The 26,048-nt window shown below is 41.2% G+C and overlaps 1 protein-coding gene across 2 annotated transcripts in view; it reads left to right on the top strand.

Annotated features, from left to right (window-relative positions):
* The window catches only part of rnf19a (ring finger protein 19A, RBR E3 ubiquitin protein ligase), a 121,776-nt gene that overhangs the window by 40,793 nt on the left and 54,935 nt on the right, over window positions 1-26,048 (top strand). For both annotated transcript variants that reach the window (XM_028817646.2, XM_028817645.2), the window contains exon 3: window positions 19,443-19,651. In XM_028817646.2, the coding sequence (XP_028673479.1) occupies window positions 19,443-19,651 (209 nt within the window). The remainder of the gene's footprint in view (window positions 1-19,442; window positions 19,652-26,048) is intronic.

The raw sequence follows: 26,048 nt of genomic DNA, 5'->3' as shown, positions 1-26,048 counted from the left end.
TTAGCTCCTGTTTGGTTTTATAAATGCCTCCTTTAAAGGCAATGCTGTCTGCATGGCTCATGTGCATTTACTTCTCTCCATGTGTCTCACACTTAGAGTTCCTCTTTCATTTAAATTTAAACTTGGTATTATCACTCTCACACACTCATACTGGTCACTGGAAGTTCAACATGGAACCTCATGGCAAAGAACTCTCTGAGGATATGAAAAAAAGAATTGTTACTCTACATAAAGATGGCCTAGGCTATAAGAAGATTGCCAACACCCTGAAACTGAGCTGCAGGACAGTGGCCAAGACCATACAGTGGTTTAACAGGACAGGTTCCACTCGGAACAGGCCTCGCCATGGTCGACCTAAGAAGTTGAGTGCACGTGTTCAGCGTCATATCCAGATTTTGTCTTTTGAAAATAGACGTATGAGTGCTGCCAACTTTGCTGCAGAGGTTGAAGGGGTGGGGGTTCAGCCGGTCAGTGCTCAGACCATACGCCGCACACTGCATCAAATTGGTCTTCATGGCTGTCATCCCAGAAGGAAGCCTCTTCTAAAGATGATGCACAAGAAAGCCCGCAAACAGTTAGCTGAAGACAAGCAGACTAAGGACATGGATTACTGGAACCATGTCCTGTGGTCTGATGAGACCAAGATAAACTTATTTGGTCCAGATGGTGTCAAGCGTGTGTGGCGGCAAACAGGGGAGGAGTACAAAGACAAGTGTGCCTTGCTTACAGTCAAGCATGGTGGTGGGAGTGTCATGGTTTGGGGCTGCATGAGTGCTACTGGCACTGGGGAGCTACAGTTCATTGAGGGAACCATGAATGTCAAAATGTACAGTGGAACCTTGGGTCACGAACTTCTTGGAACACATACAAATCGGGTTACGACCAAAAAGTTTGCGAAACTTTTTGCATCTGTTCACGACCACACACTCGGGTGACGAACAAACCAGTTTCCCTTCCGGTTTGTACGCGCTGATGGTTTCCGCACGTGTTCAGTCTCTCCCTGTACTGTACATTGTTCTTGGTCAGATGTGCGTGCATTCGCTGTGAACTCTTTGTGCTCTATTTCGTGTGCTTTTGCATTAATTTAGCAATTAACCATGGCCTCTAAGCAAGTGAAGAGTGGTAGTGTTGGTGAGAAGAAAGGTTCGAAGAAAATTGAAATCTAATTAAAGAAATTATTGAAAAGTAGGAGCGTGGCGTTTGTGTTACTGATCTTGCCGCCGAGTACAAGAAGTCAAAATCTATGATTTCGACTACAGTAGTCCCTCACTATATCGCGCTTCGCCTTTTGCGGCTTCACTCCATCGCGGATTTTATATGTAAGCATATTTAAATATATTTCGCGGATTTTTCGCTGCTTCGCGGGTTTCTGCGGACAATGGGTCTTTTAATTTCTGGTACATGCTTCCTCAGTTGGTTTGCCCAGTTGATTTCATACAAGGGACGCTATTGGCAGATGGCTGAGAAGCTACCCAGCTTACTATTCTCTTTCTCTGATCCTGACGTAGGGGGATTGAGCAGGGGGGCTGTTCGCACACCTAGACCATACGGACGCTAATCAAAAAATGCTGAAAGATTATCTTCACGTTGCTATCTTTTGTGCAGCTGTGCTTCGCATACTTAAAAGCTCGAAGGGCACGTATTGATTTTTGCTTGAAAAACAAACTGTCTCTCTATCTCTCTCTCTCTCTTTGTCTGCTCCTGACGGAGGGGGTGTGAGCTGCCGCCTTCAACAGCTTTGTGCCGTAGTGCTTCACATACTTAAAAGCCAAACATTGATTTGTTTCCTTTTCTCAATCTCTGTGACATGATCTGCTCCTGACACACTCCTTTGAAGAGGAAGATATGTTTGCATTCTTTTAATTGTGAGACAGAACTGTCATCTCTGTCTTGTCATGGAGCACAGTTTAAACTTTTGAAAAAGAGACAAATGTTTGTTTGCAGTGTTTGAATAACGTTCCTGTCTCTACAACCTCCTGTGTTTCTGTGCAAATCTGTGACCCAAGCATGACAATATAAAAATAACCATATAAACATATGGTTTCTACTTCGCGGATTTTCTTATTTCGCGGGTGGCTCTGGAACGCAACCCCCGCGATGGAGGAGGGATTACTGTATTCTAAAGCAGAAAGAGGCCATTAAAGCAGCTGATGTTGCAAAAGGAGTTAGTGTTAACCAAGCAGAGGCCTCAAGTGCTGGAAGAGGTGGAAAAAACTGTTGCTAGTGTGGTTGAACGAGAAGCAACTTACATGGGATATCATAAGCGAGGCGATGTTATGCGAGAAAGCCAGGAAGATTCATGGCGATTTGCTGCACAACTATCCTTCTACGAGTGGCGAAGGTGAGGAATTTAAAGCCAGTAGAGAATGGTTTGAAATGTTTCGCAAGAGAAGTGGCATTCATAGTGTGGTAAGGCATGGAGAGGCTGCTAGCTCCAACACTGAAGCTGCGAAAGAATTCGTGAAAAATTTCACAGAATTCATGAAGGACGAAAGCAACATCCCACAACAAGTGTTCAACTATGACGAGACCAGATTGTTCTGGAAGATGATGCCAAAGAGGACCTACATTACCCAGAAGAAGAAGAAGGCTATGCCTGGCCATAAACCAATGATGGAGAGGTTAACCATTTTTGGTGTGTGCTAACGCTAGTGGCGACGTAAAAATCAAGCCGCTAGTTGTTTAACAATTTGAGAACCCTCGCGCTTTCAAGCAGCACAATGTAAACAAAGCCGGACTGCCCATGATGTGGAGGGCAAACACGAAGGGTTGGGTCACAAGGACCTTTGTTTTTGGAATGGCTGCACGAGGTTTTTGCTCCCGCCATGAAGCGATATCTTGAAGAGAATAGTCTGCCTGAAAAATGCCACCTTCTGATGGACAATGCACTGGCACAAATTTGGTTGACAATACGGTCAAGGAGTACGACTTTATTAAGGTTGTGTTCCTCAACCTCCTCCCCCCACACCCAACACAACTCCTCTTCTGCAGCCCATGGACCAGCAGATTATCTTAAATTTTAAGAAGCTGTACACCAAAGGACTATTCGCCAGTTGTTTCAATGTGACCGAGGAGACATCTTTGACACTGAAAGAGTTCTGGAAGAACCATTTTAATATCGTTCATTGCATCAACCTCATCGATAAAGCCTGGGAACACATCACATACCGGACCTTGAACTCGGCCTGGAAGAAACTGTGGCCTGAATGCGTTCTTGAACAGGATTTAGAAATATTTGAGCCTCCTGTTGTGGATGAGATTGTGTCTATGGGCAAGAGCATGGGTCTTGAAGTGGACAATGAGGACATCAAGGAGCTGGTCCTGGATCACAAGGAGGAGCTGACGACGGAGGAACTCACTGAACTCCAGCAGGAGCAGCATAAGTTGCTCACCAAGGAGCAGTCCTCAGAGGAAGAAGAGGAAGGGGCAGTTATAAAAAGTGATGCTATAAAAGCCGGCATGGAAAAATGGAACGAGTGCCTGGATTTTTTCGAGAAGAACCACCCTGACAAAGCGGTTGCGAACAGTGATAAACATGATGAACGACCATGTCGTTTCGCATTTTTGAAAAATTCTAATGCGTAGGAAAAGGCAAGTCACATTAGACCGCTATTTCGCGAAGTCAAGTCCACCAGTTAAACAGCTAAAAATACCAGAAACCCAAGAAATCAAGAGATAACTCCTGAAGAACATTCCTCCATCGCGCAGAGGGACTCTCTCTCAAAACCTCCTCTCCACCCAGCTTCCTCCTCACTGCCTTCATGCCAGAACTCTCTAAATTATGGTTAGTTTTTGTATAAATTAAGGATTTTTCAAATTTTCATTTTTTTCCCCTGTGCTTATAATTCATTAAAAAAGTGTTTACAACAAGAGGTTCGTAAGTCTGTAGCATGAACTCTTGCAATTTTAGTTTTTCTCTGTTCAAGGTTTTCTCAGTGTTCAATGTTTTACATTTAGTTTACTATTACACTGTGCATTCTATGGTATAATTATTTTTGTGCTTAAAAATCTTTTTAAAAAAATATATATTTACATATAGTTCGTACTGTCTGGAACGGTTTAATTGTATTTACATACAATCCTATGGGAGAAATTAGTTAGGATTGCGACCAGAGTTTTGGAACGAATTACGGTTGTGACCCAAGGTTCCACTGTACTGTGACATACTGAAGCAGAGCATGATCCCCTCCCTTCGGAACCTGGGCCGCAGGGCAGTATTCCAACATAACGATCCCAAACACACCTCCAAGACAACCACTGCCTTGCTAAAGAAACTGAGGGTAAAGGTGCTGGACTGGCCAAGCATGTCTCCAGACCTAAACCCTATTGAGCATCTGTGGGGCATCCTCAAACGGAAAGTGGAGGAGTACAAGGTCTCTAACATCCACCAGCTCCGTGATGTCGTCATGGAGGGGTGGAGAAGGATTTCAGTGGCAACCTGTGAAGCTCTAGTGAACTCCATGCTCATGAGAGTTGAGGCAGTGCTGGAAAATAATGGTGGCCACACAAAAACACTTTGGGCACAATTTGGACATTTTACACTTAGGGGTGTACTCACTTTTGTTGCCAGTGGTTTAGACATTAATGGCTGTGTGTTGAGTTATTTTGAGGGGACAGCAAATTTAATAATAATGCATTTTATTTATAGGGCACTTTACATTAGTAGTAAATCTGTTTACAAAGTTAAAATTAAATAAAAAAATTACACTGTTATAGAAACTGTACACTGACTACTTTTACATTGTATTAAAGTGTCATCTTCAGTGTTGTCCCATGAAAAGATAAAATATTTACAAAAATGTGAGGGGTGTACTCACTTTTGTGAGATACTGCGTGTATTTTTATATACTGTATATACAATGGGTTTACAGAAAGTATTCAGACCCCCTTCAATTTTTCACTCTTTGTTATAATGCAGCCATTTGCTAAAATCATTTAAATTAATGAGGAAAAAAATTAATGTACACACAGCACCCCATATTGACAGACAAAAAAAAAGAATTTTTGAAATTGTTGCAGATTTATTAAAAAAGAAAAACTGAAATATCACATGGTCCTAACTATTCAGACCCTTTGCTGTGACACTCATATATTTAACTCAGGTGCTTTCCATTTCTTCTGATCATCCTTGAGATCACCTTCATTTGAGTCCAGCTGTGTTTGATTATACTGATTGGACTTGATTAGGAAAGCCACACAGCTGTCTATATAAGACCTTACAGCTCACAATGCATGTCAGAGCAAATGAGAATCATGAGGTCAAAGGAACTGGCTGAACAGCTCAGAGACAAAATTGTGGCAAGGCACAGATCTGGCCAAGGTTACAAAAAAATTTCTGCTGCACTTAAGGTTCCCAAGAGCACAGTGGCCTCCATAATCTTTAAATGGAAGACGTTTGGGACGACCAGAACCCCTCCTAGAGCTGGCCGTCCGGCCAAGCTGAGCTACTGGGGGAGAAGAGCCTTGGTGAGAGAGGTGAAGAAGAACCCAAAGATCACTTTGGCTGAGCTCCAGAGATGCAGTCAGGAGATGGGAGAAAGTTGTAGAAAGTCAGCCATCACTGCAGCCCTCCACCAGTCAGGGCTTTATGGCAGAGTGGCCTGTTGGAAGCCTCTCCTCAGTGCAAGACACATGACAGCCTGCATGGAGTTTGCTAAAAGACACCTGAAGGACTCTGAGATGGTGAGAAATAAGATTCTCTGGTCTGATGAGACCAAGATAGAACTTTTTGGCCTTAATTCTAAGCGGTATGTGTGGAGACAACCAGGCACTGCTCATCACTTGTCCAATACAGTCCCCACAGTGAAGCATGGCGGTGGCAGCATCATGCTGTGGGGGTGTTTTTCAGCTGCAGGGACAGGATGACTGGTTGCAATCGAGAGAAAGATGAATGCGGCGAAGTACAGGGATATCCTGGACAAAAACCTTCTCCAGAGTGCTAAGGACCGCAGACTGGGCTGAAGGTTTACCTTCCAACAAGACAATGACCCTAAGCACACAGCTAAAATAACGAAGGAGTGGCTTCATAACAACTCTGTGACTGTTCTTGAATGGCCCAGCCAGAGCCCTGACTTAAACCCAATTGAGCATCTCTGGAGAGACCTAAAAATGGCTGTCCACCAACGTTTACCATCCAACCTGACAGAACTGGAGAGGATCTGCAAGGAGGAATGGCAGAGGATCCCAAATCCAGGTGTGAAAAACTTGTTGCATCTTTCCCACATGGCTGTATTAGCTCAAAAGGGTGCTTCTACTAAATACTGAGCAAAGGGTCTGAATACTTAGGACCATGTGATATTTCAGTTTTTCTTTTTTAATAAATCTGCAACAATTTCAAATTCTTTTTTTTGGCTGTTAATATGGGGTGTTGTGTGTACATTAATAAGGAAAAAAATTAATTTAAATGATTTTAGCAAATGGCTGCAATATAACAGAGTGAAAAATTGAAGGGGGTCTGAATACTTTCCGTACCCACTGTATGTGTGTGTGTGTATTTATATGTATATAAATAAATTACAGTATCATTGAAAAGTTAATTTATTTCAGTAATTCAGATCAAAAAGTGAAACTCAAATGTTGTTCTATAAATTCATTGCACACAGAGTGATATATTTCAATTGTTTATTTCTTTTCACTTTGCTGTTTATGGCTTATAGCTAATGAAAACCCAAAATTCAGTATCTCAGAAAAGTAGAATATTGTGAAAAGGTTCAATATTGTAGATGCATGGTGTCACACACCATTCAGCTAATTAACCCAAAACTCCTGCGAAGGTGTCCTGAGCCTTTAAATGATCTCTGTGTGGTTCAGTAGGCCACACAATCATGGGGAAGACTACTGACTTGACAGTTGTCCAGAAGACAGTCATTGACACACTCCACAAGGAGGTTAAGCCACCAAAGGTCATTGCTAAAGAAGCTGGCTGTTCACAGAGTGCTGTACCCAAGCACATTAATGGAAAGTTCAGTGGAAGGAGAAAATGTAGCAGAAAACGGTGCACAATCAACAGGGAGAACCACAGCCTTGAGAGGATTGTGAAGCACAGCCCATTCAAGAATTTGGGGGAGATTCTGAAGGAAGTGGATTGCGGCTGGAGTCAGTCCTTCAAGAGCCACCACACACAACTGTCTTACCTGGGCTAAGGAGAAAACTGACTGGACAGTTGCTCAGTGGTCCAAAGTCCTCTTTTCAGGTAAAAGTAAATTTTGCATTTCAATTAGGAATCAAAGTCCCAGAGTCTGGATGAAGAGTGAAGAGGCATAGAATCTAAGTTGCTTGAGGTCCATTGTGAAGTTTCCATAGTTGGTGATGATTTGGGGAGCCATGTCATCTCCTGGTGTTGGCCCACTGTGCTTTATCAAGTCCAAAGTCAGCACAGCCATCTACCAGGAAATTTTAGAGCACTTCATGCTTCCCTCTGCTGACCAGCTTTATGGAGATGCTAATTTCATTTTCCAGCAGGACTTGGCACCTGCCCACACTGCCAAAAGTACCAATACCTGTTTTAATGACCATGGTATCCCTGCGCTTGATCGGCCAGCAAACGCGCCTGACCTAAACAGTATTGTCAAGAGAAAGATGAGAGAAACCAGACCCAACAATGCAGCTGAGCTGAAGGCCGCTATCAAAGCATCCTCGCCTTCCATAACACCTCAGCAGTGCCACAGGCTAATCGCTGCCATACCCCATGGATGCAGTAATTCATGCAAAAGGAGCCCCAACCAAATATTGAGTGCATACACGGGCATACTTTTCAGTAAGCCAACATTTCTGTATTAAAAATCTTTATATTTTTTTTATTTGTCTTATGCAATATTCTAATTTTCTGAGATACTGAATTTTGAGTTTTTCATTACCTGTAGGCCATAATCAGCAAAATGAAAAGAAATACCCTTGAAATATATCACTCTGTGTGTAATGTATCTATGTAATGAGTTTCACTTTTTGAATCGAATTACTGAAATAAATGGACTTTTCGATGATATTCTAATTTATTGAGATGCTCCTGTATAGAGGTGTGTGTGTATATGTATATTTAAAATATGTAGTCTGCATTTCTTAGGGTTAGCTGTCAACCCCACCAGCCTGAAACTGTCAAATGCTGCCTGCAACTGAGTGAGATGAGCTCTCCAGTCGTTACAGAAAATGACTACGTTGTCTAGGTATGCTCCCGCATATGCGGAATGGGGAACAGGATCTGGTCCATTATTTCCTAAAAGGTCAAAGGTGTGCCATAGAGACCGAAAGGGAGCCTTGTAAATTCAAAAAGCCTGTCTGGACCGGCAGACGCATTTTTCTCGCAGCTGAACTCTTCCATGGGCACTTGCCAATAACATTTCATCAGATCTAGCGTGGAAATATACCAGGCTCAGCCGAGCTTTTCCAACAAGTCATCCACACATGGCATCAGGTATGCAACAAACTTAGAAATTTTATTCAATCTCCTAAAATCAATACAAAACTGAACCGAACTGTCAGGTGTTGAGACGAGCACAATAGGGCATCACCACTTGCTTTTGCTCTCACAAATTACGCCCATCTTGAGCATCTGTTGAACCTCCTCGTTGTCTCCAGAAGGCAGTACAGAGACAACATGTACAGTAACACTGGGCGCAGTCACAATCTTGTGTTCCACCATTTCTGTTCGGCCAGTCGTGGCCGAAGATGTCAGAGGTCCTGTCGATCAGGACCAACCCCAATAGTGACTTCAATCTGAGGGACCTCTGTGGACATGACCAGCACCTGCTGGGGGTCGTGCCACTCCTGTAAAAGATTAATATGCAAAATTTGTACAGTTATCCGTTTACTGTGAATTCTAACTTTATAATTCACTGGGGGACATACACTCTTCAATCACTGCCAGACTTAGCAATTCAGTTTGAAATTTATGCGATCCAATGGGATCAACACCAGTAGGTGATCACCATTCTTAAACTTGCAGAGTGTACTGGTCTTGTGATAGTCACGTTTTTGCGTCTTCTGCTCACGCCACAGATGTTCAACCACAATAGAAGACAACCTGGAAATCTGTTCCTGCAGCGAAGCAACACTGTTGACAAACCTCTCACCACAAGGTGCCTCACGAGTGCCTGTCCACTCTTCTCGAAAAATGTCTAACACCCTGCATTGTTGGCAGCCAAATAGTAGCTTGAAAGGACTCAACACAGTAGCAGCTTTGGGACAACTCACAAACAGGAGGAAGGGCACTACTGTATCTCAGGAGGTCAGGTTGTCTTGGGCCATCCGGTAAATCATCTGTTTTAGGGTTTTATTAAATTGTTCAGTCAGACTGGATGATAAACCATAGAGTGTAACTGCTTAGTTGTAAAACTTTCTCATAGTTGCTCTACGATGTGAGAGAGTATGCCCTGATCAGTCAAAATCTTGCGAGGGATACCAATAACACATGAACATTTCTGAGAGTGCTTTTACAATAGTTTGGGTGTCTGCCTGCCACAGCACGGCCACTGCTGGGTATCTTGTGGCATATTCGACTAACACAAGCATACACTGAAACCCATTTTTACTCTTGAGAAGTGGGCCAGCAATATCTAGTCCCACCCTCTCAAAGGGGACATCTAAAATTTGCATCGGTACAAGGGGTGCGCTAGCAGGTCTGTGAGCAGAAACTAGTTGACAGTCGGGGCAGGCGTTAGAGTTGCCCCCCATCCCCGTCCATATTCACCTAATAAAAGCGTTTTGAAATGCATTCCCTTGTCTGTTCCATGTAGAGGTGACCAAGCACTAAACCACCCAACCCCCCGCAAAAAAACTTGAGTGTGGGCTATTTTTAACACAGTCTTGCTGTGTTCACGTGGAACCACCAACTGCTCGATCTGCCCATCATCCAAGCAATCAGAAATCAACTGATACAGGAAACCATCCTTATTTAAAAAATGTGCTTCGCCTGTGCCCGATGCAGCTTTGCACTTACTGCCCGCTGTTATTTCAACAGGCTCCGTAGCGGGTGTCCGGTCTGGGGAAGTTGTTTGCACAAGTGGCAGCATGATAGTCTGCCAGCTGCCCCGGGTCCTCAATTTGAGGATTTGTCCTGGACCTCACCATACAACTCCGGTTGAATTTCAAACCTGGCTCCTTGACTGATGTCAGCAGCGAACCCCTCTCTATCCACTGCAGAGGGAGGCACTCTGCAGGTAGCCAAGACCTCTTTTCTATTAAGAGGCCAGGGTGAATTGTCTGATATAGCAGTCCAAACCTTAAAGTTCTTCCCTTTAAATTTCAGAGGGAGTAATGTTGTCTTATATGTTTTAATATCCCCATGGTCTATGGTCCTTTAAGGGGTCTGCCAGAGCAAGTCACAGTGGATATACCAGAGTCCAACAGCGCCGGAAATTCACATCCGGCAAACATAAGAGACCATAAAATTGACCTCCCTTATCATCTTGGGGTAGTCTTGCATGTCACATACTAGGGCCAAAACATTGGCCATGATTTGTGCAGGTGGGAGGTGGCACTCCCAAGCCAGATGTCCTGGTTGATCACAGAGAAAGCACCTGCATTCAGTCCACACTATGGTGTTCCTATGATGGTATCCTCCACCAGTGGCGCCAGCGACCCGAGGAACCTGTGTTGGCTGGATCAAAGTCAGGGCCAAGTCTGAGTAGCCTCTTTGTTTCCAGGCGGCTTGGGAACCCTCCAGTCTGTGGGTCAGGTCTAAGAGCGAGTAATGTTCCTGAGCATTTCATCACAAAGGCCCTCATCTATCCCCGACAGGACTGCATCAGTAGTGAGCTTCTCCACAATGCGCTCAAAAGTGTCCCCACAGATCCAGTTTTGAATCGGGCCCACTAAGTCCTGGATATGTCCTTGTATAGGGTGATCTGGGTCAATGTGCAACAGATGAGTTTGGCATTCCTTGACTACTGGGCTCATAGCTATGCGGAGGAGGACCTGTTGCTTCAGGAAGTCGTAATAATTAAGCCTTTTGGTAGGGAGGTTTCACATGACTTGTAAGGCCTCCCCGGTTCAAAACGGGACCACAATAGCTACTCAGGCTCCCCTGTCCCAGCGCATCAGTCTCCTCAGTGGAGGGGAGAGAAACCCTGATATTCCTCTCAGCCATCCTCACCATATGTTGCAGAATCTTCCTGTCAGACGCACTGCAGTTTCCCATACCAAGGTGTTCTGCATCTCGTCAGGATATTCTCCGTGGTTCCCCAGTAAAAGATGGTAAGAATGGAAGGAAGGATTCTCACTTGCTTAAGCCTTCTAAGGAAGTGCATTTTCTGCTGAGCTTTCTTGGCCTGGTGTGTGGTGTTCAGAATCCAGGAGTGATGTAAACACCCACGAATTTTGTGCTGCTGACCCTCTCCAAAGGAAAGCCACTGATATGCAGTGTGGAATGTTCAGCCTTTGTTCTGAAGTCCACAATCAACTCTTTTTGTCTTATTGACATTAAGGGACAAATTGTGGTACCCACACCAGTTCACTAGCTGTTCCACCTCTAGTCTGTAAGATATTCCATCTTCATTACTGATGAGTCCTGTTACTGTTGTATCATCCGCAAACCTAATGAGCTAATCAATGCTGGATTTGGCAGTACAGTTGTGTGTTTGCAGATGTACTGAGAACGCAGCCCTGAGGTATCGATCCAGTTACAAAGTGTGGCATTCAATCTGAGCAGAGAACGTTTCACTGTTAGCTGCTGTTGGATGAATGTATTACAGGCTGAACTGAAGTCAATAAACAAAACCCTAGCATAGCTGTTCTTTTTTTTTTCCAGGTAGAACTGGATGGTGTATAGGGCAAGTGCAATCATGTCATCTGTGGTTTGGCATAATACATGAACTGAAAGGGGTCCAGTAAAGGTGGGAGGCTAGCTTTAATGTGACCCATGACTAGTCGTTCAAAGCACTTAATTATAACAGAGGTCAGTGCCACAGGCTGTCAGTCATTGAGGCAGGTTACAGTTGTTTTCTTGGGCACAGGGACAATGGTGGCAGTCTTAAACTGTGAAGGTATGGTAGTCTGCTGGAGAGAGATGTTGAAGATGTCTGTAAAAACACCTGCTAATTCAGCAGCACAGTTTCTTAACAGCAGCCCAGTTACATTATCAGGACCTGCAACTATATGTGGGTTAATGCTACTCGGTGTCCTCCTCATGTCAGCTGTACACAGTCTAAGTGCCTCCTTATCATCAAAAGGGATGTTTCTCCTGCCTGGTGTATGATTCACTGCCATAGAAATCATTCAGCCTGTTAGGGAGGAAAGCATCAGTGAACTCAACCTGTGGTGTTATTTTATAGTCCATTATGGCCAGAATCCCCTTCTACATGTGCCTTATGTCTCTGGAGTCACAAAATTTACACTAAATTTTCCTGTGTATTCCAGCTTAGCCTTGTGGATGGCTTGGGAGTGGTCAGTTTTTGCCCACCTGAGGGATACTTTGTCCCATGATCTGAAAGCAGCATCCCTGATTCTCAACCTACTCTAGACCTCTGTCATCCATGGCTTCTGATTCATCCAAGTTGTGAAGGTTTTGTTGACTGTGACATCACCCATGTGCTTCTCTTTATAGCTAATGCCAGAATTGTCGACATCGGTGTGTAAATTGTATGTGGCATCTCCTCTCAACATGCTCCAATCAGTGCTTGCAAAGCATTCCTGAAGTGCAGAGATTGCACTCTCTGGCCAGTCTCTGATCTGTTTCCATACTGTCTTTCTGTATTTTAGTACAGTTTTGTATGCTGGAAAAAGCATGATAGAAATGTGATCTGAGTCTTTAATGTTGGGGAAAAAGGGCTTGTTTGTAAGCCTCTTTAATATTTGTGTACACCAAGTCCAACGTGTTAGTGTCTCTGGATGGAAGTGGACGTACTGGTGGAATTTTGGCAGAACAGTTTTGAAGTTTGCATGATTTAAATTTCCGACATCCACAATAAAACTGTGTGGATGTGCAGTCTAGCTCATTAATGGCATTATGAATGTTAATGCTGGGAGGAACACATGCAGCTGCCACTAGAGTGGCAGTGAATTCCAGTGGCTGGAAAAAGGGCCGGCACTTCACAATCAAAATTCCACTTGTTGTGAACAGTGAGTTGTAACAGTTTTACTTTTACTGGACCCTGTATTGTTGATATACCACTTCGGGTGTTACCAGTGCTCACTGCGTTTCGCTGTGTTCCTATCCGCATGGAAGGATGTTAATAATAATAACAATAATAATAATTCTTTGCATTTATATAGCGCTTTTCTCACTACTCATAGAGCTTAGCAATTGCAGGTTAAGGGCTTTGCTCAAGGGCCCAACAGAGCAGAGTCCCTTTTTGGCATTTTACGGGATTCGTTGGACAGTCCAGCTGGAATGCTATGTCTGAGATGTTGTTACATAAAATGTCGGTAAATATTAAGCATTTTCTTTTGATCGGGCTTAAAACTGCCATGCGTCTCATCAGAAACATGGTTCCTGTTATAGATATAAGGATGTTCTTTTCAAACATCAATACAGCCACTGAGGTCAAATTGACAGCATTCCTGACATTGCAGGAATTGCGTGGCCTAGATTCAGCTGGACAGGATTATGCGGAAACGCCTGCCAAAAGTCCTTGAAAGGAACTTCCTGAGTAGTAGTTTTGGAGCATTTGTTTAATGAGATTGTAGATGAACATGCAGCAGCATCAATGAGCTGTGTTCCAGTAGCGGCTGCTATACAACTGGAAACATAACTGGGAGAGACCACAGTTTCTCATTCAGACAAACCACTGAAGTATTGGTCATTTAACACTGTGTGGTTCACCGCTTTGTCTCGGATGTCAAGGAAATATCTTTCAAGCCCGTGCAGTAGTGAACACTGTCACATATTGTTAATCAAAACAGAATCAAGCTTACAGCTGAACACACAGAGATGCTTCTGTTCATCAAAAGGAACACTTTTCCTTCCCAAAAGAGTCAACAACATTTATTTATATAGCACATTTTCATACAAATGATGTAGCTCAAAGTGCTTTACATAATGAAGAAAGAGAAAAAAGACAAAATAAATAAGAAAATAGATTTCGGGAACGCTAACCTATAGTAAAAGTAAGGTCCGATGGCTTTGACCTATCCAGTATCAGGCGTTCCTCATTGACTTTTGGCCTGTTTACTTCTATGCCACTGATCTAGCTACCTTAAAAAATGGGTTACCAGTAAAAGAAATGTTCTTGTTATGTTTAGCAAAATTCCTGTGAATGCTGTTGTATTATTACATCCCATGTTGAAAGACTTGAAGCAAAGTTGGTTGGTTTACATACATTGTGTACGTGTGATTTTTTGATGTTTTTTTTTTTCTGTGAAATTTAAGACATGTTAACAATGATGTTGTAATCTAGTCTATGTAATTGTACTCTACTTTGAGTTATTTGTTCAATTTTTAATTTTCTTTCCAAGCTGAGTTTTGACAGTGAAGTTGACAGTTGATAGACATGAATAATATCTTATAGCCTTTAGTCTCACTTCAGTGGTGTATGTATTGGGATCAGTGAATACTAAAAAGCGGGTGCCAGTAGTCGTACTCTGTCTGAGAAAAATGGTATTGGTGCATCCGTAATTTTGATTAGTTTTGGGCCACTGCAGCTCAAGCTATGCCATGCATAAGTCTAGCTGTGATGAAAAATGAAAACATTTTTTGTAAATTATTTTATTTCGGTTAGTCTTTCAGATATGCTAGTAATTTCATTTAATGTTTTTTCTTTTAGTTTGGTTAGTTTTGTATCAGCATATGAAATTGTTATTTATTTTTTGTTCTTCATTTTCGTTTTTATTAACCTATATAACCGTGCACTCAGCCAAGCTGAAGAGTGTGCTGCATGCAATTTGGTAACAGAAACATACAGATAAAGTGTCTGTTAGGTAAAAACTAATCTATTTGCTATGGATATGTTGAAACATTGTGATCTGGTGACACAGGGGTCAGTGTTCATACCACAAATCATCCAGAGCTCAAGTCGAGGATGTAAAAAGGGTATGAATGTTACTTCAGAGCACATGAAGGACTTAATTTTCCTGTGTTTTATGAATATGTTATCACAGGCTTCAGCTTGTTTTCGGTATCTCAGTGGCTTATCATTTTTGTTTTGTGCAGTTCAATGACATCATAGAATTTTGCCAAATGTTAACTGGAGAATGTTACTTGTGCCAGTAAAAGTAGATATTTAAGAAAGTAGGTTTCTACCCTAGCCAGGTTGCTCACCTTGCCCCAGTTAAGGTGTAGCTCTGAGCTGGTGTCCTTTGCTTCAAACAATACAGTGCAATACAACATATTTACTATTGTACTCTTCATTGAGTGCATTTGCAGAATACTGTGAAAAATCCTTTGTCAAAATATAAGTATAGATTATACCAATACGTAAGTACAGAACTGGTACACACAAATCCATTAATTACTTGATAAACTAGTTGACAATAGTAGGAGATCAAAACTCTGCCAACTGGCTGCCTATCCCGACCTGCATCTTCTATAGTGGAATCTGGGCTGGCTGTCCAATCTGATGAGAGAATCTTTCCATCCAATGATTCCAATGCTGCTTTATCCAGGATGACTTTTCCATACGCAGGAGTGCAGCCTGGCAGTATAGCAGTGGCACGAAGTGCCATATACAGATTGCGAGAAAACAAACTGAACAGAGAGATCCCATACAGACAGAGTTACTGTTCATAGCCAGTTAGCAGCTCTAGTCAGGGAATGTTAGAATAAAGTCAAGTCTTCAGCCTTGATTTAAAAGCTAAGGGTGAAGAGACATCTGGTATATTAGAGGGCAGAACATTCCACAGCTTTGGGGCCTTGTAACTAAAAGAGCAACCTCTCACTGGTATTTTATTAATCCTTGGGATCTTAAGTAGGCTGGCGTCTTGATTTCAGTGTACGCTCTGGTTTGTAAGTAAAGATAGGTTCAGGTAAGTAAGCGGGGCCTTAGCCAGAAGGCTGTATAAGTTAAAAGGTGGATTTTGAAATCATCCCTAAGCTTAAATGGGAAGCCAGTGTAAGGATTTGAAAAGTGGAGTTTTGTGTTTGTAATTTCTTAGTGTAATTCTTACAGCAGCATTTTGAGAATTAAGTGCAATCTGCGTTAGGATCTATTAGAACAGCCAGTGAATTGAATTGAAGTATTCAATCTTGCTAGAAATAATGCATGAATTAATTTCTCAATATCTTGCATATTTAGAAAACCGTCTTAATCTTCCAACATTCTTAAATCAAAACTATCCAAAACATGTTTTTAAGTGTGTGTTTTAAATGACATGCTGTTGTCAAAAATAATGCTTAAATTGTGTGCAGATTCTGAGTTGAAGAGTGACGGAATGTTCTTGCAGTTAGCATCATTCCCTCCATTAACTAACATTTCTTTTTGTATTCAGAGACAAGTAGTTCTCGTCCATCCACTCCTTTAAGTCACTGACACAATTAAGGACAGCATTGAAGAATTGCCATTTGGTCTAAAGGAAAGGTATAATTGGGTGTCATCTGCATATGAGTGATTATTAATGCTGTTTGCTAATAATTGTCCCCACTGGAAGCATGTAAAGTGAAAACAGTAAATATCACAGTAACTTAGAGTATATTGATGGAGTACTGTCAGCACATTTCTGTACATACTGGTAATGATTTGATAAATAAGAATTAAACCAGGCAAGCAGTGTCTGTTGGTCCAATGTAATTTTTCAGTCACCAGCCAAACATATTCTAACATGTCTGGCTGCTGCAAATACATCTCTGAGGAATGAGAAGATGGGGTGCAGTAAAGGCCAGGGAAAATAACTTTTGTGAAGGCACAGGACACCTCTGTAGGAAGTGTTGAGAGATTTGGGTGAGGAACAGTGCTTCAGTGCCAGATTGGTGAAATAATTTAAGATTTGGTTTCCCCAGGCATCTGTACTAGACTGAAAACAAGATTTCTATGAACAGCGTCCCTTTTATAGGGTACAACTGCTCAACATTTTAATGGCTTATATTTAAATAACAGTTACCCGAGTTGTTTGTGTTTGTTCATATTGTGACTGCCTCGCTAGACATTGCCATAATTTTAAAATATAAAACTGTAACAACAAGAATTGTTAACCTAAGTTTGATTACATCCAAATATTTACTTATTTTTAACCTTATTTTTTGGTTAATTTGACAGTGCTGGTGAGTGGGTCATGGAGTTTGTGTAATTTAACTAATGCATGGACTCACTGTGATTCCTCAAGCATAGTTGTTTTGGAAATAAAAGCAAAATCTTGCTACTGTTTACTTCATGCAGTAAATATTTATTCAAACATTATGTACACGTGAGCATACAAGCGCTTGATCCCCAGATAACTAGCTGTTTTTTTTCTTGGTGATCTAAAACCTTTACATAGTAGTTTGCTTTTTGAACGTCATATTCCTCACAGCATGGCTGTAGCTATCTTCAGCTGTTTCCTTACTCATTGTCTGCAGGGCTTAAATTCCTACCTGCTTTAATTTCATATAGTGGAATAAGCCCAGTGTGCTTTCAAGTAAAAAAACAAAAAAAAAAACATTTTTATTTATGTAGTGCCTTTCATTCACTGAAGGACACTTTACAATTCAATAAACATATTAACAAGACAGTAGAAATGACATACAAGAAAATTAATAAAACTCATTGAAAAGATGTGTTTTTAACAGGAGTTTGAAATGAAAGGCTAAGTAGAAGAGCATTACAAATTTTAGGGGCTATCACACTGAATGCTCTGCCACCCATAGTTACTAACCTGTATTAGGTACAGTGAGTAAGTTAGCGTCAAATGATCTTAATGCACAGGCAGGAGTGTAAGGAAGCAGCACCTCAGACAGAGGGAGGGGCTAAACCATGAAGTGCTTTAAAAGTGAGAAGAATTATTTTATATTTGATTCTTGAAGGAACTGGTAACCAATGCAAATCATAGAGGACAGGAGTGATGTGAGCAGATTTTTTAATGTGTGTAAGTAAACGAGCAGCGGAATTCTGAATATACTGTAATCTTTTGCCAATTTATGCTATTATAGAAATGGTGGAGAAATAAAAAATGTAGTTTGTGCATGAGTGTGTGAGCTGCGCAGGTGACAAGATTATTTCTCTTTTAACACAGTGCCGTTCATAGCTGTGATAACAGAACTGAAGCTTTTCATTAATCCTCGGATTGTTATGAACATATCTATGGTTGTTTGTCCAACCATCCATTTTCTGACCAGCATATCCAGTTCAGGGTTGCTGAGAGTTGGTGCCTGTCACTGGTCCCATTGGGCATATAATTGGGTACAGCCTTCGAGGGATGCCAGACTTGCATATATCTATGTATCATTCCATAATAATTTATTTAATCAGCATTTGAAACCTGTAACATTGGTCATACATTTGTTTAGATTTGGATGAATAAGGCAAATCTCTCCCATCATACATCATGTAGTGGGTTAATCTCGTAGATGCAAAATTAGCGGGTCATACTGAAATTGACATCTGAGCCATCTCGAATTCTGTCTGTGACCAGGCCATTCAGGGTGATGTTATCAGTAAACTTAAGCTTTACAGATATGTCACAGGAGATGCAGTAATTGCTATAGAAGAAGAGGAGATGTAAGAAGCCGTGGAGTGTGGATTAATGAGTGATAGGTGGGCTGTTTGCTCAAGGTCAGAAACCCTGACATGTTCTCCCAGCTTCACATTGTGGCACATGTTCCTTAGAAAGTCAGAGATCCAGAGACGTAGTGTAGTCCATGTACATAATTGGTGGTTTGCCATGGGGATTCTCTGCCATAAATGTGTTTAATGGCAAACTAAAATCAATGATAAAGATCCCATTATTTCAAGTAGCAGGGGAGTCTAAATACTGCAACATGTAGTGGAGAGCCACCAGATGTTGAAATGTCTCCCATTATTTTAAATGTCCGTGACAATGGCCTGCAGTCATTTAGACAGGAAATATTCCTAGTATATTGCCTGGCAATAAGGTACAGTTTGTTGCATTTTTTCAACCTACAGGTCTTGCCTGGCTTCTGATAAAATATAGGTTCATATTAGTAGCAGTGAACTTTCAATTAATTACCTGACAAACATAAGGAATTGTGCGCATGTGATTTTTGTTTTTGAGGTGCTAAGATGTGACATTACAAAACTGTGCAAGTGCATTGTGTTCAATTGCTAAATTGACATGGTCTTATTGTACATATCTGGACATTTTGGTATATTTAGAAATCTGTTTTTGGTTTCTGTTACTCGCTTTAATCTTTAAGTGTTATTTGTGAGTCCACTTAAATGAAAATAAGTATTACTGTCTTTTTCATAACAAAATAAAAATAATCCATTACTAGAATGATGCAGGTATCCTGGAGTTCTAAAAAGTTTAAAGGCATTGTTTAATATTTAATATTATATATTTTTTGCAGTAATTTACTTTCTATAACATAATGATTCTGTGTTTTACATATCATTCTTGATGTTTTAAAAAAAATTCTTTTGTAGGTATGCAGTTATAGCTTTTGGATGTGCAAGTTGTCCCAAAATAACTTGTGGCCGAGAGGGATGTGGCACAGAATTCTGCTACCATTGTAAACAGATATGGCATCCAAACCAAACCTGTGATGCAGCCCGCCAGCAGAGGGCACAGAGTCTTCGTTTGAGAACAATACGGTCTTCATCTCTCAGCTACAGCCAGGAATCTGGAGCAGCAGGTGTGGTTACCTTTTTAGTCTGTTTTGTAAAGTTGTCAAACAAAGCTACATCAAAAACAAGTACCCACAGTTGTCTGTGGTGTTTAAATATTGTTTCATTTGAAAGCATTATTGTTACTTGCAAAGTGTTTCTTTGGCCAGCCTTGTGTTTTCTGGGGGTGGGGGATGTTGCGTGCTAGGGCTCTTTCGGGTTGTAGACTAGTGTTGTTACAAGAGGGATTGATTTAACAATATTTAGCAAGAAATGCATGCATCTTGCATATTTTGAATATGCGACTGCATGACTTGGCATTGATTATGTGTAGTGACATTTTTTTGTAGAGGTTTTTGATATTTCATGCTTTTAAATTGCATCAAAACATGACATTAAAATGTTTCTCACCCATCACTACAAGCTACATGGGTTAAGTAATGTTTATAAATGACTTTTTTTTTTTAGTGACATGGGTGGAAAGAAAAATTCCTTTCTTTTTTGGTGAATCTGATGCGACCCAGCTAAAGAGTATACTGTACCACCACAGCATGTTGACCGAAATATAGTCAGGGTTTCATACAGGCTGACTTCACGTGTGTTAGCAAATGATAGCAAAACAGCCTAGACTCAAAAAAAATTCAATCTGAAAATTTACATTTAATTATTTAAGATTGTTTGACAGTTTTCCTTAAAGAAAATGCAATCACCTGGACCTACTTCACACTTTTAAGTGCCCAGTAGAACAAATGACACACACAGGAGTAGTGTATCCGTTCTGCGATCCACATTTAAAGAGTTAGGTGCTATGCTGAGAAGCAGATCTGATAAGGTAAGTCTTCTCCAAACTTCTGCCTGTGGCACACACCCATCCTGGTAAATTAGAAGGCTTAATGTGTGGCTCAAATCTTGGTGTAGGTCCTTTTATAACAGATGGGTTATGGATTACATTTGAACTAGAGGGGCAGAAATGTGTTGGGGTAGTGTATGAGTTGGTTAATCGAGGATTGTTTAAACTAGGGAAATTGAGGGCAGGGAGTTTAGGATAGGCCGGGTTTAAAACTTTAAGTGAAGGGATAAGCAATAGTGTAAAAGTAAAAATACATAGTAATGTAAAGTCTAACCCAATGTTTAAATGTAAAAGTAAAAAGAGTAAAGTGTTAAAAATAGCTTGCCTTAATGCTAGAAGTATCAAAAGTAATACAGGTGAATTTGAGTTGTAACATACCATAGTTATATTTATATCAATAACATAAACCTGGCAAAATTAAAAAGATTGGATGAGTATAATATAGAGGTATGCACATTTTTAGGAAGGACAGACAGAATAGAAAAGCAGGTGGGGTTGCTGTTTATGTCAAACAGAATAGGATGATGAGCCCCACCTTAATGAGGACATTTGACTTTGTCTGGAATGCTTTAGGGAAAGTGGCCTTATTTTAGGAGTGTTTTATAGACCTGCCAATGCAGACGGTAATTTTAAGGTAAATCTTTTTAGTAATATTAAAAAGGCAAGTTTACAGGGGGATATTATAGTCAAGGGGATCTTTAACTACCCACATTTTAACTGGAATAACATTGCAAATAGTGGAGCACAAGAGCAGGAGTTTTTAGAAGTAACCAGTGACTGTTTTTTTAACACAGAATGTTAACACATCAATGCAGGGGGAAGCCTATTTAGATTTAGAATTTTGTAATAATCAGGATAGAATTGAGGGTGTAGAGGTGATGAAACCACTAGGGTCAAATGACCATAATATAATATGGTTCTCAGTGTTCTGGAAGTGTGCAAATGCAAAAACCAAAACTGTTCAATTTAACTGATAGACTTTGCTCCATCTGTTCAAACTTTGTCCTAAGGTGGATAGACTGGGATAAGGTTTTAGGTATGAAGACAGTCAAAGAACAGTGGAACAGGTTTAAAATTGTTATACATATAATGCAGGACAGGTACATCCCTAAATTTGAAATTAGTAGTAAATAAAAAAAAAAAAAAGTAGTGATTTAATAAAAAACAGCTGTATAATGTGTATATGAGTTGCAGGGAGTATGAGAACTTGAGGGCAACTATTAAAAAGATATTAGAAAGGCTTAAAGGCAATTAGAAAGGAATATAGCAGATGAGGTGAAAGATGGCCCAAAAAGATTCTTTTAGTATTTTAGTAGTAATAGAACAGTCAAGGACGAGGTGAAGTGCATCACGAATAGTAACGGAAAATTATAAAAACACAGTGAAATAGCAGATGCTCTAAAGTTGGATTTTTCTGAGGTCTTCACATTTGAGAAAGTGTATAACCTTCCAGTAGTAAAAAGGACTACTAAGGAGGTACTGAGTGATTTGGAAATTGTATAGGGAGAAGTATTGCTTAGATTAGTCTGAAATTAAGAAAATCAGAAGACCAGATATTTATCTTTGAGTTCTTAAGGAGGTTAGAGAGTACATACAGTGGGTACGGAAAGTATTCAGACCCCCTTCAATTTTTCACTCTGTTATATTGCAGCCATTTGCTAAAATCATTTAAATTAATTTTTTTCCTCATTAATGTACACACAGCACCCCATATTGACAGACAAAAAAAAAGAATTTTTGAAATTGTTGCAGATTTATTAAAAAAGAAAAACTGAAAAATCACATGGTCCTAACTATTCAGACCCTTTGCTGTGACACTCATATATTTAACTCAGGTGCTTTCCATTTCTTCTGATCATCCTTGAGATCACCTTCATTTGAGTCCAGCTGTGTTTGATTATACTGATTGGACTTGATTAGGAAAGCCACACAGCTGTCTATATAAGACCTTACAGCTCACAATGCATGTCAGAGCAAATGAGAATCATGAGGTCAAAGGAACTGCCTGAAGAGCTCAGAGACAGAATTGTGGCAAGGCACAGATCTGGCCAAGGTTACAAAAAAATTTCTGCTGCACTTAAGGTTCCCAAGAGCACAGTGGCCTCCATACTCCTTAAATGGAAGACGTTTGGGATGACCAGAACCCTTCCTAGAGCTGGCCGTCCGGCCAAGCTGAGCTACCGGGGGAGAAGAGCCTTGGTGAGAGAGGTGAAGAAGAACCCAAAGATCACTTTGGCTGTGCTCCAGAGATGCAGTCAGGAGATGGGAGAAAGTTGTAGAAAGTCAACCATCACTGCAGCCCTCCACCAGTCAGGGCTTTATGGCAGAGTGGTCTGTTGGAAGCCTCTCCTCAGTGCAAGACACATGACAGCCCGCATGGAGTTTGCTAAAAGACACCTGAAGGACTCTTGAGATGGTGAGAAATAAGATTCTCTGGTCTGATGAGACCAAGATAGAACTTTTTGGCCTTAATTCTAAACGGTATGTGTGGAGACAACCAGGCACTGCTCATCACTTGTCCAATACAGTCCCCACAGTGAAGCATGGCGGTGGCAGCATCATGCTGTGGGGGTGTTTATAAGCTGCAGGGACAGGACGACTGGTTGCAATCGAGGGAAAGATGAATGCGGCCAAGTACAGGGATATCCTGGACAAAAACCTTGTCTAGAGTGCTAAGGACCTCAGACTGGGCCGAAGGTTTACCTTCCAACAAGACAATGACCCTAAGCACACAGCTAAAATAACGAAGGAGTGGCTTCACAACAACTCTGATTGTTCTTGAATGGCCCAGGCAGAGCCCTGACTTAAACCCAATTGAGCATCTCTGGAGAGACCTAAAAATGGCTGTCCACCAACGTTTACCATCCAACCTGACAGAACTGGAGAGGATCTGCAAGGAGGAATGGCAGAGGATCCCCAAATCCAGGTGTGAAAAACGTGTTGCATCTTTCCCAAGAAGACTCATGGCTGTATTAGCTCAAAAGGGTGCTTGTACTAAATACTGAGCAAAGGGTCTGAATACTTAGGACCATGTGATATTTCAGTTTTTCTTTTTTAATAAATCTGCAACAATTTCAAAAATTCTTTTTTTTGTCTGTCAATATGGGGTGCTGTGTGTACATTAATGAGGAAAAAATTAATTTAAATGATTTTAGCAAATGGCTGCAATATAACAAAGAGTGAAAAATTGAAGGGGGTCTGAATACTTTCCGTACCCACTGTATATAAACCATTGACACACATGTTTAGGAAGTCACTTCACACTGGGGAAATTCCAAAAGACTGGAAAATGGCATATATTATCCCATTATATAGAAAGGTTGACTGGGCAGATCCAGGCAACTATAGACCAGTAAGCTTAACGTGCCTCAGAGGAAAATTAATGGAAGGAATTATTAAGGGAAAGCTTTGTGACGGTGCAGGCCCTGCTCCATGCTCCCTTTCCAGTTTTGAGAACCTCTTGAACCCGCCACTGTCAATAACATAACCGGATGAGCTGGCAGGTGGGGACAAAATACACCAATCAACGGGATGGAGCAAAGTGCAAACATGCTTTTATCAAAATATAAGTCAAACAAAGTGTACAAAGTGCAGTGCTCAGTGTTAATAAATAAATAAACTAGTTAAACGTGCAAAAAGTGGAGGTTAAAATCTATCGGCAGGAATGGTTCTTTCTAAAACCCGGTGCCTTTTTCCTTCATTTGACTAGCGGCTTCCGTGCTAATCCCTCAAGGACCTTGCAGAAAAGGAGTCTCCCAATCTGCAGGCGCAGCTAACCTTTTGCAAGTCACTTTCCCTCCCACGGCTACGTAAAGGCTCCATCACCAGACCGAGACTCGGGTCCCCAACGGCAAGGATGCTAATGCTGGAGCGACCCCAGCTGCCATCCCAGCCTTGTGTGTCCTTTTAAAATGGGGATGTGGCATAGCTGTGACGATTATCATCTCCCGGCCCCAATTACGGCTACGGCCAATTCCGCACCTGTGCATCTAAGTGCTGGACCACCCATGTCGTACATGGGAACCGCTCTTGCCATGCTATCACTCCCCCATCCTTAAAGCCGCGAGTGTGGCAATTTATTAATTTAAAATGGCAGTCAGCCGTGGATCTTCACTTTACCACAAGACTGAGCAGTACATGGCAAGAACAGGTTTTTTTTAGACAGCATGGGTTCAGAAGAGGGAACCTTCAGCATGGGTTCAGATAAGGGAGGTCATGTTGTTTTACCAACGTGCTGGAATTCTATGAGGAAGCACCAAAAGGATATAATCATAGCAGAGCATATGATAGTATTTATCTTGACTTTCAGAAAGCATTTGATAAAGTGTCACATGAGAGGTTGGGCATCAAACTAAAAGAAGTGAAGAGTTGAGGATGTTTGTAGATTAGTGCAAACATGGTGAGGAACCCTACCAGAATTAACTAACATTAAGAGTGGTGTTCCACAGGGGTCAGTACTAGGGCTGCTGCAATTATAAATATATACTTCTGGTAAAAAGAATTTAGAATGCCTCTAAATGCCTCATGTTTTTATGTAAATGCAAGCAGTTTAATGTCTTAATATTTTGTAAAATCGAGGCATAGAACAACTAAACAATGGCAAAAAAAAATAATTTAACAAATCACTTGACAAAATGTTGTTCAAATTTTTGATTCATCAAAGTAGCCAGCATTTATTGATAATCAGCCAAACATGTGATAACCCTTTTGATTCACACTTCCTTCGTGTTTGACAGTTGGTTTCACTCTGTGAAGAACCATCCTTTTACCAACCTGACAGCTTACGAAAACCCCGGCGTGACAAATGGAAGATTTCAAATTTTGATTTATCGGTCCATAAGACTTTCTTCCAGTCTCCAGTAGTCCACAGACAGTATTTCAAGGCCCTATTTTGTCTTTTTAAGGAATGGCTTACTTACTGCTAGTTGCCCTGTCAATCCTGCAGTACAAAGTCTTCTCTTCACAGTAAAAACTGAGACTTGCTTTTTTAATCACTGTTAAGCTGTGCTTGAAACTTGTCTTCTGATTGGGTTGTGACTTTGAGACATCCAGATCTCTTCTTACTAGATTTTCTTCCAGTTTTCAATTGCCTTTGGATTGTGAATGACACCGTACCCACTGATGCCATTTTTCCCTGAAAATAGTATATACAGTGATCCCTCGCTATATCGCGCTTCGCCTTTCGCGGCTTCACTCCATCGCGGATTTTATATGTAAGCATATTTAAATATATATCGCGGATTTTTCGCTGCTTCGCGGGTTTCTGCGGACAATGGGTCTTTTAATTTCTGGTACATGCTTCCTCAGTTGGTTTGCCCAGTTGATTTCATACAAGGGACGCTATTGGCAGATGGCTGAGAAGCTATCCAGCTTACTTTCTCTCTCTCTCTCTCTCTCTCTCTCTTGCCCTGACGTAGGGGGGTGTGAGCAGGGGGGCTGTGTGCAGCTGCTTCCTGAAGGACATGCTGCATGGAGCTTCGCATACTTAAAAGCTCAAAGGGCACGTATTGATTTTTTTTATCTGTCTCTCTCTATCTCTCTCTCTCTCTCTCTTCCTCTCTCTTCCTGCTCCTGAC

This window comes from Erpetoichthys calabaricus, chromosome 13 (assembly GCF_900747795.2).
Source record: "Erpetoichthys calabaricus chromosome 13, fErpCal1.3, whole genome shotgun sequence".
NCBI classification, from domain to species: Eukaryota; Metazoa; Chordata; class Cladistia; order Polypteriformes; family Polypteridae; genus Erpetoichthys; species Erpetoichthys calabaricus.
Note: the sequence above shows the minus strand (reverse complement) of the source record. Positions and strands in the feature narration are given on the sequence as shown.